Below are 22,856 nucleotides of genomic sequence, written 5' to 3'. Positions count from 1 at the left end.
CACATTCAGGAAACAGGACTTTGTGTACATTCTTTATAAATAAATAGGATTACACCCAAGAAACTACTATAATCAATTTCAGTTCCTAATGGAAACAACCCATCAAGCTCTGAAGATAGGCTGACCACTCAGGCCAAAAAAAGGCAACAGCAGGAGAGATCAGAGGGTGGGCAGAAGGTACATTAAAAGGGAATAGACTTGAAGGATGCCATAAAACATTTAACCAGTTTCACGCTACTGGATGTATGTGGAACAAAGCATTCATCAAAGGGTGCCTCATGTCACAGCTATGACACTTTGAAATGCTACTGAAATATTGCCACTTCACGCAGCAGCTCACAGGACTGGGCCCATTCCATGGCTATGCCTGTATTGCTATTCCCAGAATAACTCTTTCCAGAGACAAGACACTGAAGTGCAACTATTATGTATCACGCTGGGTGTGCAACTGTTTGGGAGGTCCAGCAGGTATTTTTTCAAAAGAGGAATTTTTTGAAGTTAAAAAATTCTTAAAATTAAAAATAAACTGCATGCTACTTTCCCACTTTCGGGGGGCGGGGGGGGGGGAGAAGTGCAGGGGTCGGGTTGGGAGAGAAATAGCTTGTGTCATTAATTCAATATATAACACATAGTAGAGAAAGTGATTTAAAAACCCTTCTCAAAACCATATGTACTCAAAGGATATGAAATCCTCACTCAAAAGATCTCATTTTAAAAATAATGTTGAGGTTATTTTAGTTGAAACTGCTACACTTGTTCTCACAATAATCAAAACCTGTTATCTTGGTCCTTGCAATATCTCTGACTCACAGGCTAATGATGAAAGTGTCTCACACATACATCAGTTGTTGTTTTTTTAAGATGCGTAAATCATGAACTTTCAGTGCAACTTAATCTTGAACATTGCCTTTTAAAAAAGCCAAGCTAGTGATTAACTTTTAAAATACAGTATTCTATCTTCTGGTAATGCATGGAAATTACAGACACCCATCGAGAAATATGTGAACCTAGTTTCTTTTGTTGTATGGTAAATTTACAACAAACTTCTATCAAAAACTATACTGAGCTTGTTTGGCAAAATACCATAAACTCATCTCCAATGGATGCTAGTCAAACTGTGTCACAAAGATTTCAAGTGAAGCAATGTTGATTTGAACATCTCTGTGACTAAGCTACCTCCCATTATTTTTTCTTTGCTTTGGCACCATCCGTCAAGCAACACTTAGAATCATAGAATCATAGAATATCAGGGTTGGAAGGTCAGGAGGTCATCTAGTCCAACCCCCTGCTCAAAGCAGGACCAATTCCCAACTAAATCATCCCAGCCAGGGCTTTGTCAAGCCTGACCTTAAAAACCTCTAAGGAAGGAGATTCCACCACCTCCCTAGGTAACGCATTCCAGTGCTTCACCACCCTCCTAGTGAAAAAGTTTTTCCTAATATCCAACCTAAACCTCCCCCACTGCAACTTGAGACCATTACTCCTTGTTCTGTCATCTGGTACCACTGAGAACAGTCTAGATCCATCCTCTTTGGAGCCCCCTTTCAGGTAGTTGAAAGCAGCTATCAAATCCCCCCTCATTCTTCTCTTCTGGAGACTAAACAATCCCAGTTCCCTCAGCCTCTCCTCATAAGTCATGTGCTTCAGCCTCCTAATAATTTTTGTTGCCCTCCGCTGGACTCTTTCCAATTTTTCCACATCCTTCTTGTAGTGTGGGGCTCAAAACTGGACACAGTACTCCAGATGAGGCCTCACCAATGTCAAATAGAGGGGAATGATCACGTCCCTCGATCTGCAGGCAATGCCCCTACTTAGACAGCCCAAAATGCCGTTAGCCTTCTTGGCAACAAGGGCACACTGTCGACTCATATCCAGCTTCTCGTCCACTGTAACGCCTAGGTCCTTTTCTGCAGAACTGCTTCCTAGCCATTCGGTCTCTAGTCTGTAACAGTGAATGGGATTCTTCTGTCCTAAGTGCAGGACTCTGCACTTGTCCTTGTTGAACCTCATCAGGTTTCTTTTGGCCCAATCCTCTAATTTGTCTAGGTCCCTCTGTATCCTATCCCTACCCTCCAGCGTATCTACCACTCCTCCCAGTTTAGTGTCATCTGCAAACTTGCTGAGAGTGCAGTCCACGCCATCCTCCAGATCATTAATGAAGATATTGAACAAAACCAGCCCCAGGACCAACCCTTGGGGCACTCCGCTTGATACTGGCTGCCAACTAGACATGGAGCCATTGATCACTACCCGTTGAGCCCGATGATCTAGACAGCTTTCTATCCACCTTATAGTCCATTCATCCAGCTCATACTTCTTTAACTTGCTGGCAAGAATACTGTGGGAAACCGTATCAAAAGCTTTGCTAAAGTCAAGGAATAACACATCCACTGCTTTCCCCTCATCCACAGACCCAGTTATCTCCTCATAGAAGGCAATTAGGTTAGTCAGGCATGACTTGCCCTTGGTGAATCCATGCTGACTGTTCCTGAACACTTTCCTCTCCTCTAAGTGCTTCAGAATTGATTCCTTGAGGACCTGCTCCATGATTTTTCCAGGCACTGAGGTGAGGCTGACTGGCCTGTAGTTCCCCAGATCCTCCTCCTTCCCTTTTTTAAAGATGGGGACTACATTAGCCTTTTTCCAGTCATCCGGGACCTCCCCCGATCGAGTTTTCAAAGATAATGGCCAATGGCTCTGCAATCACATCCGCCAACTCCTTTAGCACCCTCGGATGCAGCGCATCCGGCCCCATGGACTTGTGCTCGTCCAGTTTTTCTAAATAGTCCCGAACCACTTCTTTCTCCACAGAGGGCTGGGCACCTCCTCCCCATACTGTGCTGCCCAGTGCAGCAGTCTGGGAGCTGACCTTGTTCATGAAGACAGAGGCAAAAAAAGCATTGAGTACATTAGCTTTTTCCACATCCTTTGTCACTAGGTTGCCTCCCTCCTTCAGTAAGGGGCCCACACTTTCCTTGACTTTCTTCTTGTTGCTAACATATTCTTCTTGTTGCTAACATTTGGAGGGATTTTTTTGAAACAGGTATCTTAGTAATCGTGTGCAAGGAATGTATTTTCTGTGTTAAAGGGTTCTGAACATCTCACTGCATCTTATATATTAGAAATCAACTGAAAGTCAAATTAATCCACTGACTTTAATGGAATTGAGGCTGTAACTGACAGTCTTTGTACAAGGCAGTTTGTCTTAAAGGTGCACAAAGCTTCTGGTGGATATGAATGTGGAATAAGGATATGGGCCCCATCGTCTCCTCTGTCTGCAAATATGATAAACACCCAGCAAATACAGGAGAGATGAGTATGACAAACGGAAGTGCAGGCTCAATGACATCATTCCACTGAAGTGTAAGCCACATTCATAAGGGCCCTATGTAACTGTATAGCTCTGTACAGATTTAACACCAGTATTTCATATGCTCCTTTGACCTTGTTGTGGCTACAATTTAGGTCTAAGCAGAGAATTATATATGCAGTAAACATGAATTATTTTTAATATCAGTGCTGGCATTAACTGAGGCATCATCAATATAATTAATAATGGGAAAATTGCATATTACTGTCAATAGGTGTTAAGAGTCTCGTTCAGTATTGCTACAAAGGATAACTTTGCAGGACACAAGAGAAGTGTAAACTCAACCATTATCTGTAGATAAACATGGACATTGAAAAATCTCCCAGGAACCAAAAAACTATTCTTAACATCAAAACAGCATCTGGCCAACCACACACCAAGCAACCTCCCTCAAATTCTCTCTTAAAACTCACTTCTTCCAGTTAGTCTTCAGGTGCCAAATTTTTCAAAAAGACCTCCAAGATTGTGGCTAGGAAGACAGAAAGCTGGACTGAGACCCCTGTAAAAATGTGGCTCCCACTCTCTCCCCTTTTCAGGGCTCTCCGTGCCTACTCGTATGTCTATACCAGGGTGCTGGAGCAATTTGTACAGTGGGGGTGCTGAGAGCTATTGAACCAAACTGTAAACTCTATGTAATGGAAACCACTTCAAGCCAGGGAGTGAGGCAGCTCCCCCAGCACTCCTAGTTCCAGCACTTATGGTCTGGACCATATTATGTCCCTCTCTCTCAATTGGATTACAAGGGCTTTTGAGCCAAGGAAGGGGCCCATTCTTCCCCTATGCTGGTAAAGCACTATTTACTCTTATGGAATATATAATAATGGTTCTGATTCTGCTATCTTTGTGCACGCTGAGTAGTACCTTGCTACCAGAGTAGTCCCAGTGAGCTTATCAGAGCTGTTTGTATAGCAAGGCACTACTCAGGCTGAGTAAGTGTGGCAGAATGCAGCCCTGTATTGGAGAATAAATACCAAACCTAAGCCTTTCTTCTTACTGTCACTGAGGCTGTCTTTTTTGTTTTTCCAGCTGTAGACCTTATTCTAAACAGTTAAACAAACCATAATGTTTTAAATATTGTACTGGAGAGAATGTAACTGATGCTGCACACAAGAGCAAACACAAGGAAAATATAATTTTCCACAAACCGCCCTTTGTTTATTTTTATTTTTTAAATAATACTTTAATGATCTGCTGTTTGCAAGCCGCTTCACTGCCTTCACCTTGCATTCTGGGTGATTTGGACTGTGTGTACCTTAAAAAAGGTCTCAGACTTGGCAGATGTCTCAACTTCAGAAGGACTCAAACTAATCAAACATCCAGCATCTGTGTTTGCTATAGCCACAGTGAGTTGTTTATCTGGGCTAAGTAGTGCAGGGTGTACATTATACACATGAGGCCAGAGAGGATCTATAGGAGTGGGTTACCATGGCTGAGTCAATCCCAACTGGAAGAAAGCTCTTGAGTTTTAATCCTGGCTCTGCTGCTGACTCACCATGTTGCCTTAGGTAAGTCACGGGCCCAGATATTTTAAAACTGGCTTCTAATTGTGTATGCCACTTATGTGCCCTACTGTAGAACCTCATTCTCATTTATACTTAGGCCCCTTTACACCACTCTGGCAGTGTAAGGAAACCTTAAAATGGGTAAATGTAAAGGGCCCTCGAGGTAAAGGGGCCTCGGTGTCTCTGATCACTAGGACTAGATTTTCAGAAAGGTTGAATATTCACAGCTCCAAATAAGGTCAAAGGGAGCTGCTGGTTCACAGTATCTCTGAAAGCCCAGGCCCTATGTGTATAAATATTAGGGACCCAAAAACGGAGGCACCCAGAATTAGAATTAGAACAAGAGTTTAACATCTGTAAAATGGGAAGAATAACTATTATCTTGCCTAATTCACCAAGGCATTGTGAGGATTCATTAGCTATTGTTTTTCCTGTACTTTGGAAATAGAAAGTGGCAGATAAGTGCTAAGAATGAGAATCTAAACACACTCTTTTCCTTTTTAGGTCGCCACTGTGAAGTCCATCAGATGACTGGAAACTACATGTGGGACCCAAGTACAAATACATCTTTTGACATTGGTGTGAATAAAGAGAGCCTGTTACCTCTTTGGTGGAATGGATCGGAGCCTTTGTGGGTCACCATGATGAAAGCAAAGAAGAAAGTTAATATGTATTACTGGCCTGGTTAGTATCTCTCAATGCAGTTCCTCAAAACCACCATCTAATGTTGCATCTTTAAAAATTATGGACAGCTCTGTAGGATGATTCTTGAATACCTTGCAGGTATGAAATGGAAACAACAATTGCAAGTAGGTTTTTTAACACTCACACATGGCAATTCTATTTAATTTTTTAACATTTTTGATTAAAATATGCACATGCTAAAGATTATATTAAAGTAACTATTAATGCTTTAGCTTATAAAAACAACAGGAAATAACTGAACCTTTACTGTTAATAGGAAATGCTCAGTCTGCCTAGGAAACACATACAGTGTATAGAGTAAGAACAAGCACTTTTCATTGCCTCCCAGCATTGACACTCTGGTTACCTTTTCCAGACCTGAAGAAGAGCTCTGTGAAGCTCAAAAGCTTATCTCTTCCCCCAACAGAAGTTGGTCCAATAAAAGTTATTACCTCCCCCACCTTGTGTGCAGGGCCGGCTCCAGGCACCAGGCAACCAAGCTGGTGCTTGGGGCGGCACCTGGAGGGGGGCGGCGCGGCGCTCGGGCCGCCGGGGAGAGCGGGGCCACAGCCGGGCTCGCCGCCCTCCCCCCGGCGCTCTGGCCGCCCTCCCCCCCCCCCCCCCGCGCCCTCCCCCCGGCTGCAATAGAAAATGATAAGATTTCCATAGGTTTTTTTAAGCTTCCTATAGAATTTAAGAGAATTATATCCATGCTATAAAATTCTGTAGGATGTTAAAAAAAATAAAAGCCTTTAAAAATTATAAAATTCTGTAGAGCAATTTCTATAGATGACTATTACATTTCTACAGAAGCTTATTGGTTTCATACGTGTTAAATTCCACAGTGCATTTCCATAAAAATAGGCTTTGGTTTTGGGTGCTCAGAAAGTAGTCACTGCTGCTGGTAGCAAATATTTGTGTAATTGGGCCCACGGAACAATGTTTCAGTACAAAGTTTCCTGCTTTGCTCAGTAACATAGCAGTGATTTGGCTAATTTCTCTGACTGTCAGCATGTGGAACATAAACCATCTTGTGTTGCCATTTTGGTCTGTTCCTGTGAAGTGTTGTCCTTTCTCTCGAATGTTGTTATGCAGCATTGTGCTAGGAGGACGTGACTGTGGTGTGATGGGATGAGATAAAGTGGCAGTAAGCCTGAACAAGTGGGTCAGCTTCTCCTGCTGTGCCCACCGATACTGGAGATTTCCAACTCTGTGATTCTGATGTGTGATCCTCTAGTAAATCATATGTATATAAAAGTATGTTAATGCAGTGCTTGGACTACAGTGTTAAAATGATAAGTCACAAAGTGAAAAGTTAAGTGCCTTGCATATGTGTATTTGTTACTTGCCCATGCGGCATATATGTAACATTTCCATCTGATAGTGATGATGTTTGCGGTGGTGTTGTAGCTATGTTGGTCCCAGGATATGAGACACACAAGCAGGGCCGGCTCTGGCCGCCCCCCCCCCCCGCGGGGGGGGGGGGGGGCGGAGCCCGCGGGGGGGGCGGCGAGCCCCAGCGGGGGCTCCGCTCTCCCGCCGGGGGGAGGGCGGCCGGAGCCCCGGGGCGAGGGTGGCGAGCCCCGGCGGGGGCTCCGCTCTCCCCCCGGCGGCCGGGGGCAGGGCGCGGGGGGGGAGGGCGGCGAGCCCTCTGCATTTTCTATTGCATGCCACAGGACTTTTTCCTAAGGGAGACCTCTACCATCTCTTTCACTCTATGCTGAGTGTGTTGTTTTTGAGCAATGTTCTCTGAGGAAGAGATGGGCATGGGACATATATACTATGCCCAGCAGAAAACTAACGGATTTTGGAATGTACCTACTTTTTTCCATTGATCGTGCTGCATATCCTGGAGAGTTAGTAGTGCATCTATCTAGTGTTTTACCTGTGGCACCTGCTGCTAGGCACTATGAGCGAAATCCTGTCCCTATTGAAATCATGGGGCATTTTGCCATTGACTTCAGTAGTGCCAGGATTTCACTCACAGATTAGGATTGCTATAATATTTCAATTATCTATAGCCCTTACAGCAGGCAATTTAGGTAGAGTTATTATGGCAAAGCACTTAAGCAGATGCTTAATTGTAAGCATATGAATAATCCCAATGAAAACATCTACTTTAACGGAGGGGCCAAGGTGACCCTTAAGCTAATAGGATTCTATGGAAAAGTAATAGGGTTCTATAGAATTCACTCCAAATACAATAGAATATAATAAAGAATGAGATTTTTTGAACCATTTTATAAAATTCCCTAGCAGGGTATAGAATGCTCTTTTAAATCCTATGGAGCTGTTAACATTAAAAAGTAGGGCTGTCAAGCGATTAAAAAAATTAATCGTGATTAATCATGCGATTAAAAAAATTAATCGCGATTAATCGCGTTGTTAAACCATTTCTTTAAATATTTTTGGATGTTTTCTACATTTTCAAATATATTGATTTCAATTACAACACAGAATACAAAGTGTACAGTGCACACTTAATATTGTTATTTTTTATTACAAATTTTGCACTGTAAAAAACAAAAGAAATAGTATTTTTCAATTCACCTAATACAGGTACTGTAGTGCAATCTCTTTATCATGAAAGTTGAACTTACAAATGTAGAATTATGTACAAAAAATAACTGCACTCAAAAATAAAACAATGTCAAACTTTAGAGCCTACAAGTCCACTGAGTCCTACTTCAGCCAATCGCTCAGACAAACAAGTTTGGTCACAATTTGCAGGAGATAATGCTGCCTGCTTCTTTTTTACGTCACCTGAAAGTGAGAACAGGCATTCACATGGCACTGTTGTAGCTGGAGTCACAAGATATTTATGTGCAAGATGCGCTAAAGATTCATATGTCCCTTCATGCTTCAACCACCATTCCAGAAAACATGCGTCCATGCCTACGACAGTTTCTGCTCGATAATGATCCAAAGCAGTGCGGACCGACGTATGTTCATTTTCATCATCTGCAGTGGTGCAAGTAGAAATAATTTCTTGCCGGTACTGCACTCATGGGAGGGACACAAGGGGGGGGCACGTGACTTCCCCATGTTACCCTCCATGTGACTCCTCCCCACCCCACCCCCAGCCCAGGGCCCCCACGCTCTCCCTGTCCCCTCTGATACTCCCCTTTATATATATATATATATATATATATATATATATATATATATATATATATATATATATATATATATATATATATATATATATAAACATCATCATGCTTAACTACTCACTTTCCTCCCCAAATATGTAGTATTCAGTCTGTTTATATGGAATATGGGAGTTGGGTGAGGAGCCATTTCAGCATGAATTATTAAAAGACAAATTTTAAGTAGAACTGTATCCTAAACTGCTTTATGATATTGTACCCAAACATTGCATTTCAATAGGGGATTCAACTTCCTTTATAGGAACAGACTCCTGAAACTCTTACCAGCCCACAAAAGTGGTCCATAATCATGCAAATAGTCCCATTGTCTTCAATGGGATTGATCAAATGATTAAGGGTTTACAGGATTAGGTTCCAAGTTTGTAAATTGTTCTGGATGAAACTGACAATGCCTGAGCTGTCAGCTCAGAAGGAGCTTCATTTGAATAAAGGTGGGCAGATGTGTGATAAGTCTTAGCTCCGTTGTTAAGATGAGGAACATATTTTCAGCAAAGTTCTTGGCAGATTCCTGAGGCAGCTGGCTGGTTTAAGGTTGTCAGTGTCCGCAATTATAATTTTCACTTATAGTTCTCTCATCCACAAAGCTGGAAAATGAGGCATTTGTTTTCTTTGTTTTACTGCTCCAGTTCCAGTTAACAAAATGCACGTTACACTAGTTTGGCTGCAAAGAAGAATTCTATGTACACTGGGGACAACACCTGATTCCCATCAGGCTGCAGAACTGGGCTGACAGAATCCAAACATCGTCTGGTCAGTGCAAGCAGAGGCATTCGTCTAATGATTTGGACTTGATGTGATGCAACATGGATGCCATGGATAGTTCAGATCAATGGGGAGAAACAGAATAAAAAACACTGTTTAAACACATTTCGTCCCCCCCCACCTCTCCCCTCTTGAGGACTCCTGACCAATGTAACAGCACAATATATATGATAACAAACTTAAACAAAGCCTTTGTTTAAGTTTGTTAGCATATGTTTTGTGCTGTTAAAGCCATATAAAGAATGAATGTTCTCCCTAGCCGTGTTCTGCTCCTTTAAGGAGCAGAGTGCTGGTCCTACCCTCCGAGGGAGGGGGGGGGGTGGGAGGCTAGCCCTAAGTATTTCCACTACCCCGTACCTGCTAAAAATCTCTTGCCGGTACTACATATTGGAGGGTACTGCCCTACTTGCACCCCTGATCATCTGAGTCAGATGCCACCCACAGACAATTGATTTTCTTTTTTGGTGGTTCAGGTTCTGTAGTTTCCGCATCGGAGTGTTGCTCTTCTAAGACTTCTGAAAGCATGCTCCACACCTCGTCCCTCTCAGATTTTGGAAGGCACTTCAGATTCTTAAACCTTGGGTCGAGTGGTGTAGCTATTTTTAGAAATCTCACATTTGTACCTTCTTTGCATTTTGTCAAATCTGCTGTGAAAGTGTTCTTAAAACGAACAGGTCATAATCCAAGACTGCTATAATATGAAATATGTGGCAGAATGCGGGTAAAACAGAACAGGAGACATACAATTCTCGCCCCAGGAGTTCAGTCAGAAATTTAATTAAAAAAATACTTTTTTAATGGAGCATCATCAGCATGAAAGCATGTCCTCTGGAATGGTGGCCGAAGCATGGAAGGGGCATACAAATGTTTAGCATATCTGGCACATAAATACCTTGCAACGCTGGTGCCATGAGAACTCCTGTTCACACTTTAAGGTGACATTGTAAATAAGAAACAGGCAGCAGTATCTCCCGTAAATGTAAACAAACTTGTTTGTCTTAGTGACTGGCTGAACAAGAAGTGGGTCTGAGTGGACTTGTAGGCTCTAAAGTTTTCCATTATTTTGTTTTGGAATGCAATTATGTAACAACAAAAAAATCTACATTTGTAAGTTGCAGTTTCACAATAAAGAGATTGCACTACAGTACTTGAATGAGGTGAATTGAAAAATACTATTTCTTTTGTTTATCATGTTTACAGTGCAAATATTTGTAATAAAAATAATAATATAAAGTGAGCACTGTACACTTTGTATTCTGTCTTGTAAATGAAATCAATATATTTGAAAATGTAGAAAAACATCCAAAACTATTTAATAAATTTCAATTGATATTCTATTGCTTAACAGCACGATTAATTTTGTTGAGTTAATTGCATGTTAACTGCAATTAATCGACAGCCCTATTAAAAAGGTATAATTTTCTATTAATTTCTACAAGATTTTTCCATAAGGTGAATTATCCAGAAATAGGGGAAGAAAGAAGGGCTGGGACAGACAGATACAGAAAGGCGGCAAAGCAGAAGTGATGGTTTAAAACTACTAAGGGTGCATGTTCCATACAGTTTTTACACTCAGAATTGTGACCTCCCAACATTTGATTTTTGTTAGGGTATAGTATGGGGCAACTTTGCTTAGCAGTGGATAGTGGATCTTGGAAATTTGTTGCAGGTTCTGATCAGGAAAAATTTGGGATGCTCTAACAGTCACAGAGAGGTAGGCCAGATTCATTGTGCTTGGTGCTGGGAGATACAATTTGCCTTCTGATCAATAATAAAGACTAATCCAAACAGACATTCATATACAAAACAAGTGCCATCTAGCTAACAAGCAGGACTACACTTTCCTCATAGGAATCAGACCGTTATGAGACATGAATTTTGGGTCTAAAACATGGAAATATGAAAGGGAGGATGCTGAAGTTATGTATGAAGCTCAGTGTTCAAGAGAAGCTAATCTAAAAAGTTGGTAATTAAGACCATAAAAAGCAGGAAAGTCCTCTGTTGTGAATAATCATCTATCACTTTATCTGTGAGGATGCAAAAAAATAAGAAAGCTAAAATGCAGGCAGAGTTTATCTGAGTGGAAACATAAAAGCAAAAAGAACAGGAGTACTTGTGGCACCTTAGAGACTAACAAATTTATTAGAGCATAAGCTTTCGTGGGCTACAACCCACTTCTTCGGATGCATATATATAAGAAGTGGGTGGTAGCCCACGAAAGCTTATGCTCTAATAAATTTGTTAGTCTCTAAGGTGCCACAAGTACTCCTGTTCTTTTTGCGGATACAGACTAACACGGCTGCTACTCTGAAACCTATAAAAGCAAAAGTATCCCCACCAATAGGGCTCCTAATTGCTGTCTGTGTTAAAACATCAGTGTTCTAAGCATTTGGTTTTATGGAACATTTGCTCCTTCCTAATCACTACACAAAGAGGCCTGTTTCAGGGATGAGCAAACACAATTTATTAAGCAGTTTCCATTCTTCCAGTCTTTATCTATGGGCGAAATATCATTTATCCTTTAAATGATTTGCTGCTAAGTAATGTACAGCAAATTGTACTGTATCTGAAGTGAAATGTATGGCCCTATGTACCCACTAATTCACTTTGAAGCACTGATGTTCCAGTGGACCATGGCGCTTCAGGATTGCTACTATATTTTAGCTGTAGCAGAAACATGGCAGTAAAAGGATTAAAGTTCTCTTTCTTCTTTTCTCAGTGAGTTATGAGGTGGATTTTAACCAATAACCCTGTAGCTGCCCAATTTTTCAACTATATAGCCAGGTTTGTTTTAAGTGAAGTATAGAGGCCTCTATTTTAAATGCGATAAAGAAAAAAAAACAAAACTAAACACCATTTTCCATTTAAACAAGATATTTTCCAGACCTTTGTGCAAGTCTGGAAAGTTTTCAGAACTTTGTGTTATGACACTTAACGTCCAACTGTTAAATCAATATTTAGAAATGCAAGTTAGAAATGGCAGAGGTTAAAGTCTCTGTGTCAAATAAAGAAAGATGCAGACTAGCATCTACAGCATTGTGAAAGGGGTCCTCATTCCTGCCCCAATCCCAGAAGTTTAGTATTTTAAAACAGTAGGTCAGTGCTGTGCAAAATGGTGCAACACAAATATCTGAAATTAGAGCTGTGCATACAAAGCAATATTTCTTTTTCACAATCAGTTGAATTTTAAAACACATTCACGTTACCTGGTTTTGCACATTTCTTATGTTTGCTTTCCATTGATGATACAGTGAACAAGTTTACCAGCAGTTATGATCATGGACACAGTGAATTTTAAGTAATTACTGAGTGTTCATAGTAAGAAAATTATCATTTTGTAAGAAGAAGCCTGATTTTAAATTATGTTCAAGAAAGAGGGAATAAAAACATATCATGTGACTTTGGTGTCTCATCTAAGCAGCCTGAATTTCAAATATTTAATGCTCTCAATGAACTGCTCACATACAGACCAAGAAGTAGTAGCAGAAATTATTTCTGTCTGTAACTACCATATCATGCTGATCACTTGGCAGTCTAGAAACAGCTAAGATAGATATCTGAGCAACTAAGTTACACACAGCCCAAGGAGGTTAATACTGTAAACAAAAATTTAGAAAATAACTCTGAAAAACTACATTTGAGAAAACTGCAACCTGTTTGAAGACAATATGTGAACAGAAAAAGAGGTTAAATTAATCAAACTGAATATATTTGTTATGCATAATTAGTCACCCTACCTGAAACACTCTGACTCAAAGTTGAGCCTATTTGGATCTGTAATTCTAGATCAGGCCCATTACAGAGATAGGGCCAAACCACAAAATTCTGGTCTGGATTTGGATCCAGACTTCTCCTAAATGCAAGGGACAGAGGAGAAGTTGGATCAAAAGTTCCAGTTCAGGCCTGTCTCTGTATAACACTAATAACACATGCCCAAACATAGGGAGATTCTATGCTCCATCATGATATTTGAGATTAGCTGCAGCCCAGTGCTCTTCTGCCAGTAGCTACTGGAGGCAAGAAGCTTTCAGTGAAGCACTGCTAGCTCTAGAATTCATTCTGTCCCTTGGTGAACCAGAGTTCAAGTTAGTCAGCCTTCAATTCATGAGATGAGGCTCCCTTGTTTGCTCAAGCATTTGCTTGATGTTGGGTTAGATAGGTATTGGGTGTCTGGCATGGATAATACTGGGGGTTGTTCACTGTTGCTCTCAGTTACATGTAGCATTCAGTGTTTTAATTGCTATGTAAATATACTTACTGGCTGTATTATGGGCCCAATATTTATGTATAAATTAAATCCAGTTACAGGTAAAATAGACAAAAATGGAGAAAAAGCTCTTGCTAATAAAGCTAAGTGGATTCAGCCCTTGTCTTGGAAGTGTATAGACTGCTAAGCCAAATTTTTAATTACTCTATTTAATATAGGCCAGCAGCCTTAAAACCACCACCATCTAAGTAGACAGGACCAAACATCAGCAGGGACTTACTACAACAGCCGGGCAAATACTAATTTTTTTGGTTTATTGGCAATTTCAAAGAACTGGGAAAGAACAAGGTTCTGCTTAGATTTTGAGCATTTTTAGCAATTTTGAATCATTCACATTAAATTAGGAAATTGTGAACCAAAAAAGTAGTTTTGAACGGAAAAAAATCAAAGTGTTTCATTTACAAAATGTCTAACTAAAATGTTTCAGTGGTTTTTTTGGGGGTGGGGAGTAGGGAGTAGGGGAGGTTCAAGAGGATTAATTTGGCAAAACTAACATGAACTTGTAAAACATTTTGGTGTCACTGATCTGCATTTTTTTTTTTTTTTGCTGAAAAAATGCTTCAGTCAAAAAATTTTGTCCAGCTTTATTGACTACCCAGACTTCCTATAGTACATCTCTGTGCTACTGCTGTAGAAGACTATTTAAAACAGAGATTGAATCTATAGCCTATCATATGGATTATGCCATTCATCAATTCTAAATAAGTGTACCATGAGGCATATGGCCACACCACACATGTACCTGGTTGATGGCCATATATTCAACTCATATGGGTCAGTGAAGTGTTTGTAATTCCATGTGATAAATACACTATAGTGAGGAGTGCATCAGAAATGCCATAGATTAAGGCCAAATTTCTCAAAAGTGGTTGTTTAAAACTAGGCTTCTAAATTCATATTGAAGCATGTAAATAAGTTGCCTGATTTTCAAAATTTGAGCACTAACCAATATCAATTGAGTTCAATGGGAGCTACTAGGGGCTCAGCACTTTTCAACTTCTTTACATAGGCACTTAAATAAGGATTTAGGAGCCTAACTTTAGGCACACACTTTTGGAAATCTTGGCCTGAGTAGATAGATCACAATATGTCAAAATATTAAATTCAGTATACTGATCTTGAAGTAATATCATAGCATTATAGGACTGAAAGGGCCCTCAAGAGGTGATCTAGTCTAGTCCCCTACTCATGGTAGGACTAAGTATTATCTAGACCATCCGTGACAGGTGTTTGTCTAACCTGCTCTAAAAAATCCCCAATGATGGAGATTCCACAGTCTCCCTAGGCAATTTATTCCAGTGCTTAACCACTCTGACAGTAAGGAAGTTTTTCCTAATGTCCAACCTAAACCGCCCTTGCTGCAACTTAAGGCCATTGCTTCTTGTCCTATCCTCAGAGATCAAGGAGAACAATTTTTCTCCTTCCTCCTTGTAACAGCCTTTTATGTACTTGTATGTGGTCCACAATGCCAAAGGATTCATATCTGCAGCTATGGAGAAGCATCAATGTGTCAGTATAGCCTGCTTTATTTGGGTATTTTGTATTTTTCCTTGCAACCCAGCATTGTGAGTTGGTAATATGAGCTCAACCAGGCTGAGATGCAGAAAACTGACAAATGGCTTTTTTTGAGAATCCTATTAAGCAACTGTGACTGTGGTCGCTGGAGAGGCCACACTGAGATTGCTCAACCAGGGCAAACGGAAAAGAATAGGGCAGACGATCCCCAAACTGGTGGTTTATTCTATAATTAGATTTCATCAGTCTGCAGGGATAATCCAGAGTAGATCTGGAGACCTCAGTCTTGTGATTTAGACTTTCCCTGATAAATTTTAAGCAGATCTGAGATTAAAACAGGATCAGGCCCGCCTTCCTTTATAGCTGAAACAAGCTGTGGTCACAGCAGGGCTTCCTTGGCTGAAGAATAGGTAATGTATATTGTTGCTTTGAAGCTAATCCCTATTTCCTAGGCATACACTGGTAACTAGTTGTATTCATTAGGCAATTAACCAAACAGTTCACAGGTAGTCTACTACAAATTTCAAAGAGGAACGAAGACAATAATATTATTACACCTCAAGTCCAATATAAATGATAATATCCTCTTTTGATTTTTGAATCAATAGAATACAGTAATGAAATAGTATAGACAGGAACAGAAGTTTAGCACTTATAAGATAATTAGCAGCTATAAGTTTACCTACAAGATACAGATAAACACAGACAAATACAATTAGTATCTATTCCTAATTCTCTAACAATACAGGCCTACATTTCAAGGACTCTAGTCTATTTAATATGGCTTTACTAACTATCTATAAGGAATGGCCCTGTTTACCATTTCAATACTCTTCTAATATGTCCTTAAGGGTTGTTTTCAGGTCACGTAGGCTGCTGGTTACTTAACCCTCACTGGCTCAGCATCACAGCAACATAAACAGTGCTGTGCATAGGCACTGACTCCATGGGCTCTCTGGGGCAGGAGCACCCCTGGGGAAAAAATGGTGGGGGCTGAGCACCTACTGGCAGCCACCCTACTAGAACCTCCCCCTCTGTCCAGCACCTCCTGCCCGCCGGTGGGCCCCACCAATCAGTGCCTCCCCCTCCCTCCCAGCGTCAAGAGGTGCTGGAGGGGAGGGGGGAGGAGTGAGGGCACAGTGTACTCAGGGGAGGGGGCGGAACTGGGTGTGGAAAGGGTGGGGAAGGGAAGAGGCAGGGTAGGGGCGGAGCCGGAGTGGAAAAAAAGCAGGGAGGGTTGCGGCCTTGGGGGAAAGAGTAGAGTGGGGGTGGGGCCTGGGTGAAGTAACCCCCAGCAGATTAAAAACTCAGCGCCTATGGTGTTGTATAACCTTATTTCCTCCTACAACAGAATCCAGCTCCCAGCATTCCTTAAAGCATAGTTCTTTAATCCCAAAGGTTTAGCAAAGTGGCAAAATTGTGGCAATTTCAGAGTGCTGCTAACACCACTTTAGGGTAGAAAAATAATCTCTCTTGTTGACCTAGCAACATCTCAAAATATTTTACTACATATTAGTCTGGAAAAGAGAAGACAGGGGACATGATAACCATTTTCAAGTACATAAAAGGTTGTTATAAGGAGGCAGGAAAAGAATTGTTCTTAACCTCTGAGGTAGGACAAGAAGCAATGGGCTTAAATTGCAGCAAGGGTGGTTTAGGTTGGACATTAGGAAAAACTGTTAGGGTGGTTAAGCACTGGAATAAATTGCCTAGGGAGGTTGTGGAATCTCCATCATTGGGGATTTTTAAGAGCAGGTTAGACAACACCTATCAGGGATGGTCTAGATAATACTTAGTCCTGCCTGAGTGCAGGGGACTGGACTAGATGACCTCTCGAGGTCCCTTCCAGTCCTATGATTCTATGCCATGAAGCCATTTTGCAAAAGATCTCTCTCTCTCTGTATTCTGGGAATATCCCAAGAAGTATATATTGCTGTGGCTCCCGGGGTGTTTAAAGCTAAATTGCATGAATTTTGTGTTGCTGAGCCGTATACTTATAAATATTAATGTCACCCACTAGTGCAGTAACCAGACATAAAAAACTTGCTCTCCTGTGTTAAGAGCCCATGTTCTCCTATAGGATATGTTGCCACAAGTTGTATGCCACAAAACACATTGTATTTTACTAGGAAAGGCTGCAGGTTACTAAGAGAGTTAATTGACTTAAACTGTTTTGATAAGAACCTCTAAGAATGAGATCTAACTGTTCCATTCCAGTCTCACATAGTAAAATATATTTTATGGAGGGTATTTTTATGGTGTTGTGTTTAATTGGAAAGTCTACTTTAGGAATAATAATCTAGACCTCTGTTACATTGGATATTTGGGAATGAAGGAATGTGATTGTATTATTGAAAACTATTACAAAAGGAGCCAACTTGGTGGTCTAAATGGCAAAGACGTGCCACACAGGAATCAGAGTTTATCAAAGGGAAGGTCATACCAACATGGCACTTTTAGAAGGGGAAAAAGGATAAAATTAATGGATTCCAGAAGACCTCCATCAAATACTCTCCATACAGACAAATGCTGTGCCATCTTTCATGAATTAAGAATGTGAAATGAATGACAGATGTCATTTTGGCTCTGACAGTCTTCAAAATCTCCAGCTGATATGGCCAGAAATACAAGAAACATTCACCTTCCCATGCTCCCCAGTGCTTGTCGCTTATAATCAAAACCAAAACATACAATATTTGTCTTTTTAGGCTGCGAGGTTGAAATCCTTGGTGTCAGACCTAGTTTTTGTCGACCATATTTCAGTGTCCCAACAGACTCCAATTTCTCTGATGCTGTCAGTGATGCTCTGGAGTCATTGAGGTAAGTCACCACAATTCTTTATCACAATATTTCTTTTCTCAAACATTAGTATTTGAGCAGCAATAGCTTTGCCTTAAGGCACTTTCTTGGGGATTAGTGACCATCTTGAAGGACCTGATGAAGCCAAGGTTTGGTTTTGCTGTTATAACATAGACACAGAAAAATATGTATTTTCAATGGCTTTCTTCTTGCTTATGATATGGCATGCATGTGCCATAATCATTAATTATTTTCCATATACTGGCTATTAATAGAGAAATGAGGCTCAATCCATTTATATATCAGACTGACAGAATCAACTCATTTAGCCACAAAAAGACTTTAATCATTTAAAGGCAACTGGAGTTATTGAGTGTTCAGCTCTTCTGAGATTTAAATTAGGCCACCTATTTAGAAGCTTAATGCTAGATTCCATATACAAACTTTCCATACACAGATGGGCCCAACCCATACAATTCAGATCTGGATTTGAGCAACCTCAAGTGGAAGCTTGTTCGGATCCAGGCTTTTGGTTCAGCCATTTCTCAACCAAATGTTAATCAGGGAGAGTCCTGCTTAGCTTTTAAAACCAAGTAAGATCTGGGGTATTCAAGACCAACGCGGCCCCATTCTCGAGGCCACATGTACCAAACCTCTTCATTAGCAACTTTCTGTTATAACTATAATGTAGTCATTTCCAGGATACACTTACTCTATTAAACTCTTAATCTATTATATCATTTGTATTTGTTGTATCATTACCTTTCAAATGTTGTAGCCTGCTGTATAAATCTAGGAAGATTATCGTTGCAGAAAATGGGCGTTGAACAGCGTTCAACCTGAATATAACTTTCCAATTCTTAAGTGTGTGTATAAACTTGCTATTGTATATAAAACTAAAGGAACCTCAGGTTCAAACCACCCCTTAGTCTTGCATAAGTATATCATGAAAATTACCTTTTAGACAGACAATCTGGAGTCTCATACTTCAGAATGCATTTAGAAAGTTAAGGAAAACAAATTTATCCCATTATGCAATTGCAATTTTCAAGATATATAACTTTGTTGTATCTAAACCAAATTCCTTTAAACTTGTCAAAGGTACGAGTCTTCAGTGAGGACTGAAAATGCAGTCATGCAAACCATTAATAGTGCTTACTCACCTAAACAGTCCCTTTGAAATCAATGGGATAATTTGCATGTGTAAACATTATTTGCTTGAATAAAGTGTTGTAGGACTGGGTTAAATTTTCAAAAGTGCTTAAGTGATATAGGAGCCTATGTTTCACTGAAAGTCAATCTTGAGTCCACATTCAAAGTTTTAAACTTAACCTACTTTGGGTGGTACATATGCAAATAAAGTATCTGAAAAATGTCTTGCCTGGTATGAAAGATGTCTTTCACATTCAGATAAGTCAAGCAGCTGAACACCACCTTTGTGGCTTTCAGGGATCCTGAGCACTGCTGCCACACAGCTGAGGAATCAATCCAATAATTCAGTGCAGGATTTCTTCTTACTCATGCAGTTTATGAGGTGACTGGAAACCTGATATTAAATGGTTTCCCTGTTTGTATGATTTTTGGGTGGATGGAGGGATGGATAGATGGATGGACAGATGTGAAGCAACTCACCTGCTAGACTTTATTTGTTAAGAATTCCTTAATCATCAGCATTCACCTTATTGAGTGATGAGAAAGAACTGAAAATGGTAATTGAAATCCTCATTGTAGGGATAGTGTATCGGGCTGGGAGTGGGTATGTTTGTTGCTTCCTGGTTGGTTTCTGTGAGGCAAAGGGCGTAAGAGGATTTGGAGAGAGTCTCGTCTTGGACTTGGCAGATTTTGAACATTATTAAAGTTTGATGAAGTAATGGCTGAACTGTGAAAGATCTAGTCCCTCAAGCTGTTCTTTTGGAAAGCTGAAGCCCACTGAAAATATTTCCATTGCTAATTCCCTCAGACACACAAGGCTGCTAGCTGCTGCCTTCAGTTAAAAAAAAATTGGACAAGAACATGAGAGAGTCAGTTTCACAGCTCACAAGGGGAGAGAGCTGGCATTTTCAATTAACAGAGCAAACTGGTGGTACTGTAATACCTACAGTAAACACCACCTGCAGCCATGTGAGGAGCCAAAACACTGCAGGTACAGCTGGACCTGGAGAGCTACAACCACCTCTAATTTCCTATTTTCATTTCAAGAAGTTCCTCTCTGACTCCCTCTTGAACTTCAGCTGGAGGGACTGAGTTCCATTTCTTTAAACCCGCATCCATGTAGCTGCTACCTATTTGCATAGAAGCAGCAAGGGAAGAATGATGGAGAGTGAGAGTGATTGAAAATAAAATCAGTCTTAAGTATTAATATGATAGCTACTTACAGAAAGGGGGAATAGGGAAGGAAGAAGAAAGCAAGGAGAGAAGAGGGGATTAAGATTTATAAAATATCTTCCTCTTATTCCTCATTTTCTCTCTCATTTCTTTTTTCTATCCCCATCATCCATTTTCACTACTTTAAGAAAGAATGGACTGTTTTACTGTACTGTTGTGCTAGACATAAGGCTGGAAGGAGTACTCTGGAAATATAGTTATTTTAGAGGTGTAAATTTGTGCCCTCAATCTCAGTAGAAAAGACACTTCCATTAGTCATTTCCATTATTATTACACATGGCCGGGAGAGCTTCCGATTCTTGGCACTGTAAAAGGCAGATAAATAGATCCATTCCCAATTGTAAAATGCCTCTCTTCCACACACTAAATACATTTTAAACCAACTAACCTATGGCTGAAACGAACTACATGTGGGAAAATTGTCCGTGGCAAGGTCATTCTCCCACATAAAGACAAGAATGCCAAGTGTTACACACCAGGTTGTCAGTCAGTTGGTTAATATTTGAAGCTGCAGTTAGAAAAGCCTCAAATTAAAATCCCCCAAATGTGCATTTTAGCTATGAGGCAGTCATTAGAAGTTAATGAATTGGGTCTGCTCCTGCTCTCACTAAAGTCAACAGCAAAATCTGAACTAACTTCAGTGAAAGCAGCATAGGGCCTTTTATGAGTTCTGGCATGGTGTAGGGATAAGTCTTGGGTCTGGAAACAGGAACGCCTGAGTCTAATCTTGTAGTGAAATCCTGGCTCCATTGAAGGGAGTTTTGTCACTGACTTCAGTGGGGACAAGATTTCTCATCTGGAGTGTTTACTGGCTATGGGCCCAGTCCAACTCCTGTTGATGTCAAAGGAAAGAGTGTTTCAGGAAGATTTCCCATTTCTTTGAATCAAGTCCCTTGAGAAAGTCACTTTAGCCAACCTTTTCAAAACTACATGCCCAAAGTTAAGCTCCCGTGTCCATATTTAGAAGCCAAATTTTACATATACACATTTGAAAAGTTAGGCCAAAATCTCTGTCTCATTTTCCCCAGCTGTAAAATGGTGTCATGAAGATAAGGTAATGTTTGTGCAGTGCTTTGAAAAGGTAAAGCATTTCTTAGCATTACCCTGCTCTCTTCAGCATTCTTTATGGTAAAAATGATAGCTAATAAGAGCTCAGTCTTGTAAGGTTCTGGCCACTCCTGCTCGGATCCTGCAAACCTCTTATGCATGTGCTTAATTTTAGGCATGTGATTTGTCCCATAAAAGTCACATGCTTGAAGTTAAGCATTTATCCGACAGGACTGAGCCCTTACTAAGAAATTTCACATCTCAGTCTAAATAAGTCCATTCATCTCATACAATCAAGAATAAGTAATACTTAGATCTTATACGGCTTTTATATAGAACTAAATGATGATTTGGGAATGGGTGAGGAGGGAAAACACACCTCAGATAAAAGTATTTGAAGGCTGTAAACATCAAAGAGGAAGAGAACTATTCAGAGAGAGGTTCAAAAGGTACATATATAGTAGAAGTAATCAGTTGAATTTAAGAAAAATTAATGTAGACTGAATAGTGGGGAAATATTGTTATCAATGAGATCTGTTAAACCGTGGATAGTCTCCAGAGGGACGAAATAAAGGCACCTTCACTTCAAATATTTTAAATTAGAGTAGACAAAGAATGAGAAAATGTTTTGTACTGAATAAGTAACAGAGATAGGCTAGATTGCCTAACACAATGGTTCTCAACCTTTTCCATGCCAGGACCTCATTTTCTGTACTGGGATCTCCCTCTTATCCAGCTAAGACCGTCTCTCCCATTTAACAATATTGGAAGGACTAGGTGGTCGCAACCCCAACACCTGTTCGCAACTCACAGGTTGAGAATCCCTGACTTAACACATTCTTCCAATCTCTAACTTCCATGATTTCCTCCATCCCACCCCCTTTTTTTTTGACTAGTGTGCCCAACAGAAGACGTGAATTTCAGATTATCTTGGGATCTCTCCCCAAAACTGGCTGAAGCCAATGAGTAAAAAGGAAAACTAATTAAAATAAATACAGTATTCTACATTAATGGCTCAAAACATTGTATTAGCATTAATGTAAACTGCAGTGCTTTGGACCATTACTGTAGAATACTATTTTAATAAAGGAAGCCAGGTCTAAAAAACACTCACAAAATCTTGTTGCAGTGATCCTAATGCAGATGATGGTATATACTGTTGATAACATATCCTTGATATATACTAGGCAAGTTAAGATTAATTCAATGTTCACCTGAATAAGAATGAGTGGTATTGGCCCCTGAAAAAGTAAAATAATGTACATGTTGGCTGTGACAGGTTGGATCACAGAACCCCCCTTGGGAGCTGCCACCCAATGTACCAAGACTACCCCTGTTCCTGTTTTCCCTGCCAG

The 22,856-nt window shown here is 40.3% G+C and overlaps 1 protein-coding gene across 1 annotated transcript in view; it reads left to right on the top strand.

The window, feature by feature from the left end:
• ENPP6 (ectonucleotide pyrophosphatase/phosphodiesterase 6) overlaps window positions 1-22,856 on the top strand; it is a 60,105-nt gene that overhangs the window by 22,572 nt on the left and 14,677 nt on the right. Inside the window, exons 2-3 of the mRNA XM_065405594.1 lie at window positions 5,377-5,556; window positions 17,979-18,090. Coding sequence (XP_065261666.1) covers window positions 5,377-5,556; window positions 17,979-18,090 — 292 coding nt within the window. The remainder of the gene's footprint in view (window positions 1-5,376; window positions 5,557-17,978; window positions 18,091-22,856) is intronic.

Source organism: Emys orbicularis, chromosome 5 (assembly GCF_028017835.1).
Source record: "Emys orbicularis isolate rEmyOrb1 chromosome 5, rEmyOrb1.hap1, whole genome shotgun sequence".
Lineage (NCBI taxonomy): Eukaryota > Metazoa > Chordata > Testudines > Emydidae > Emys > Emys orbicularis.
This window is presented reverse-complemented; position numbering and strand designations above follow the sequence as displayed.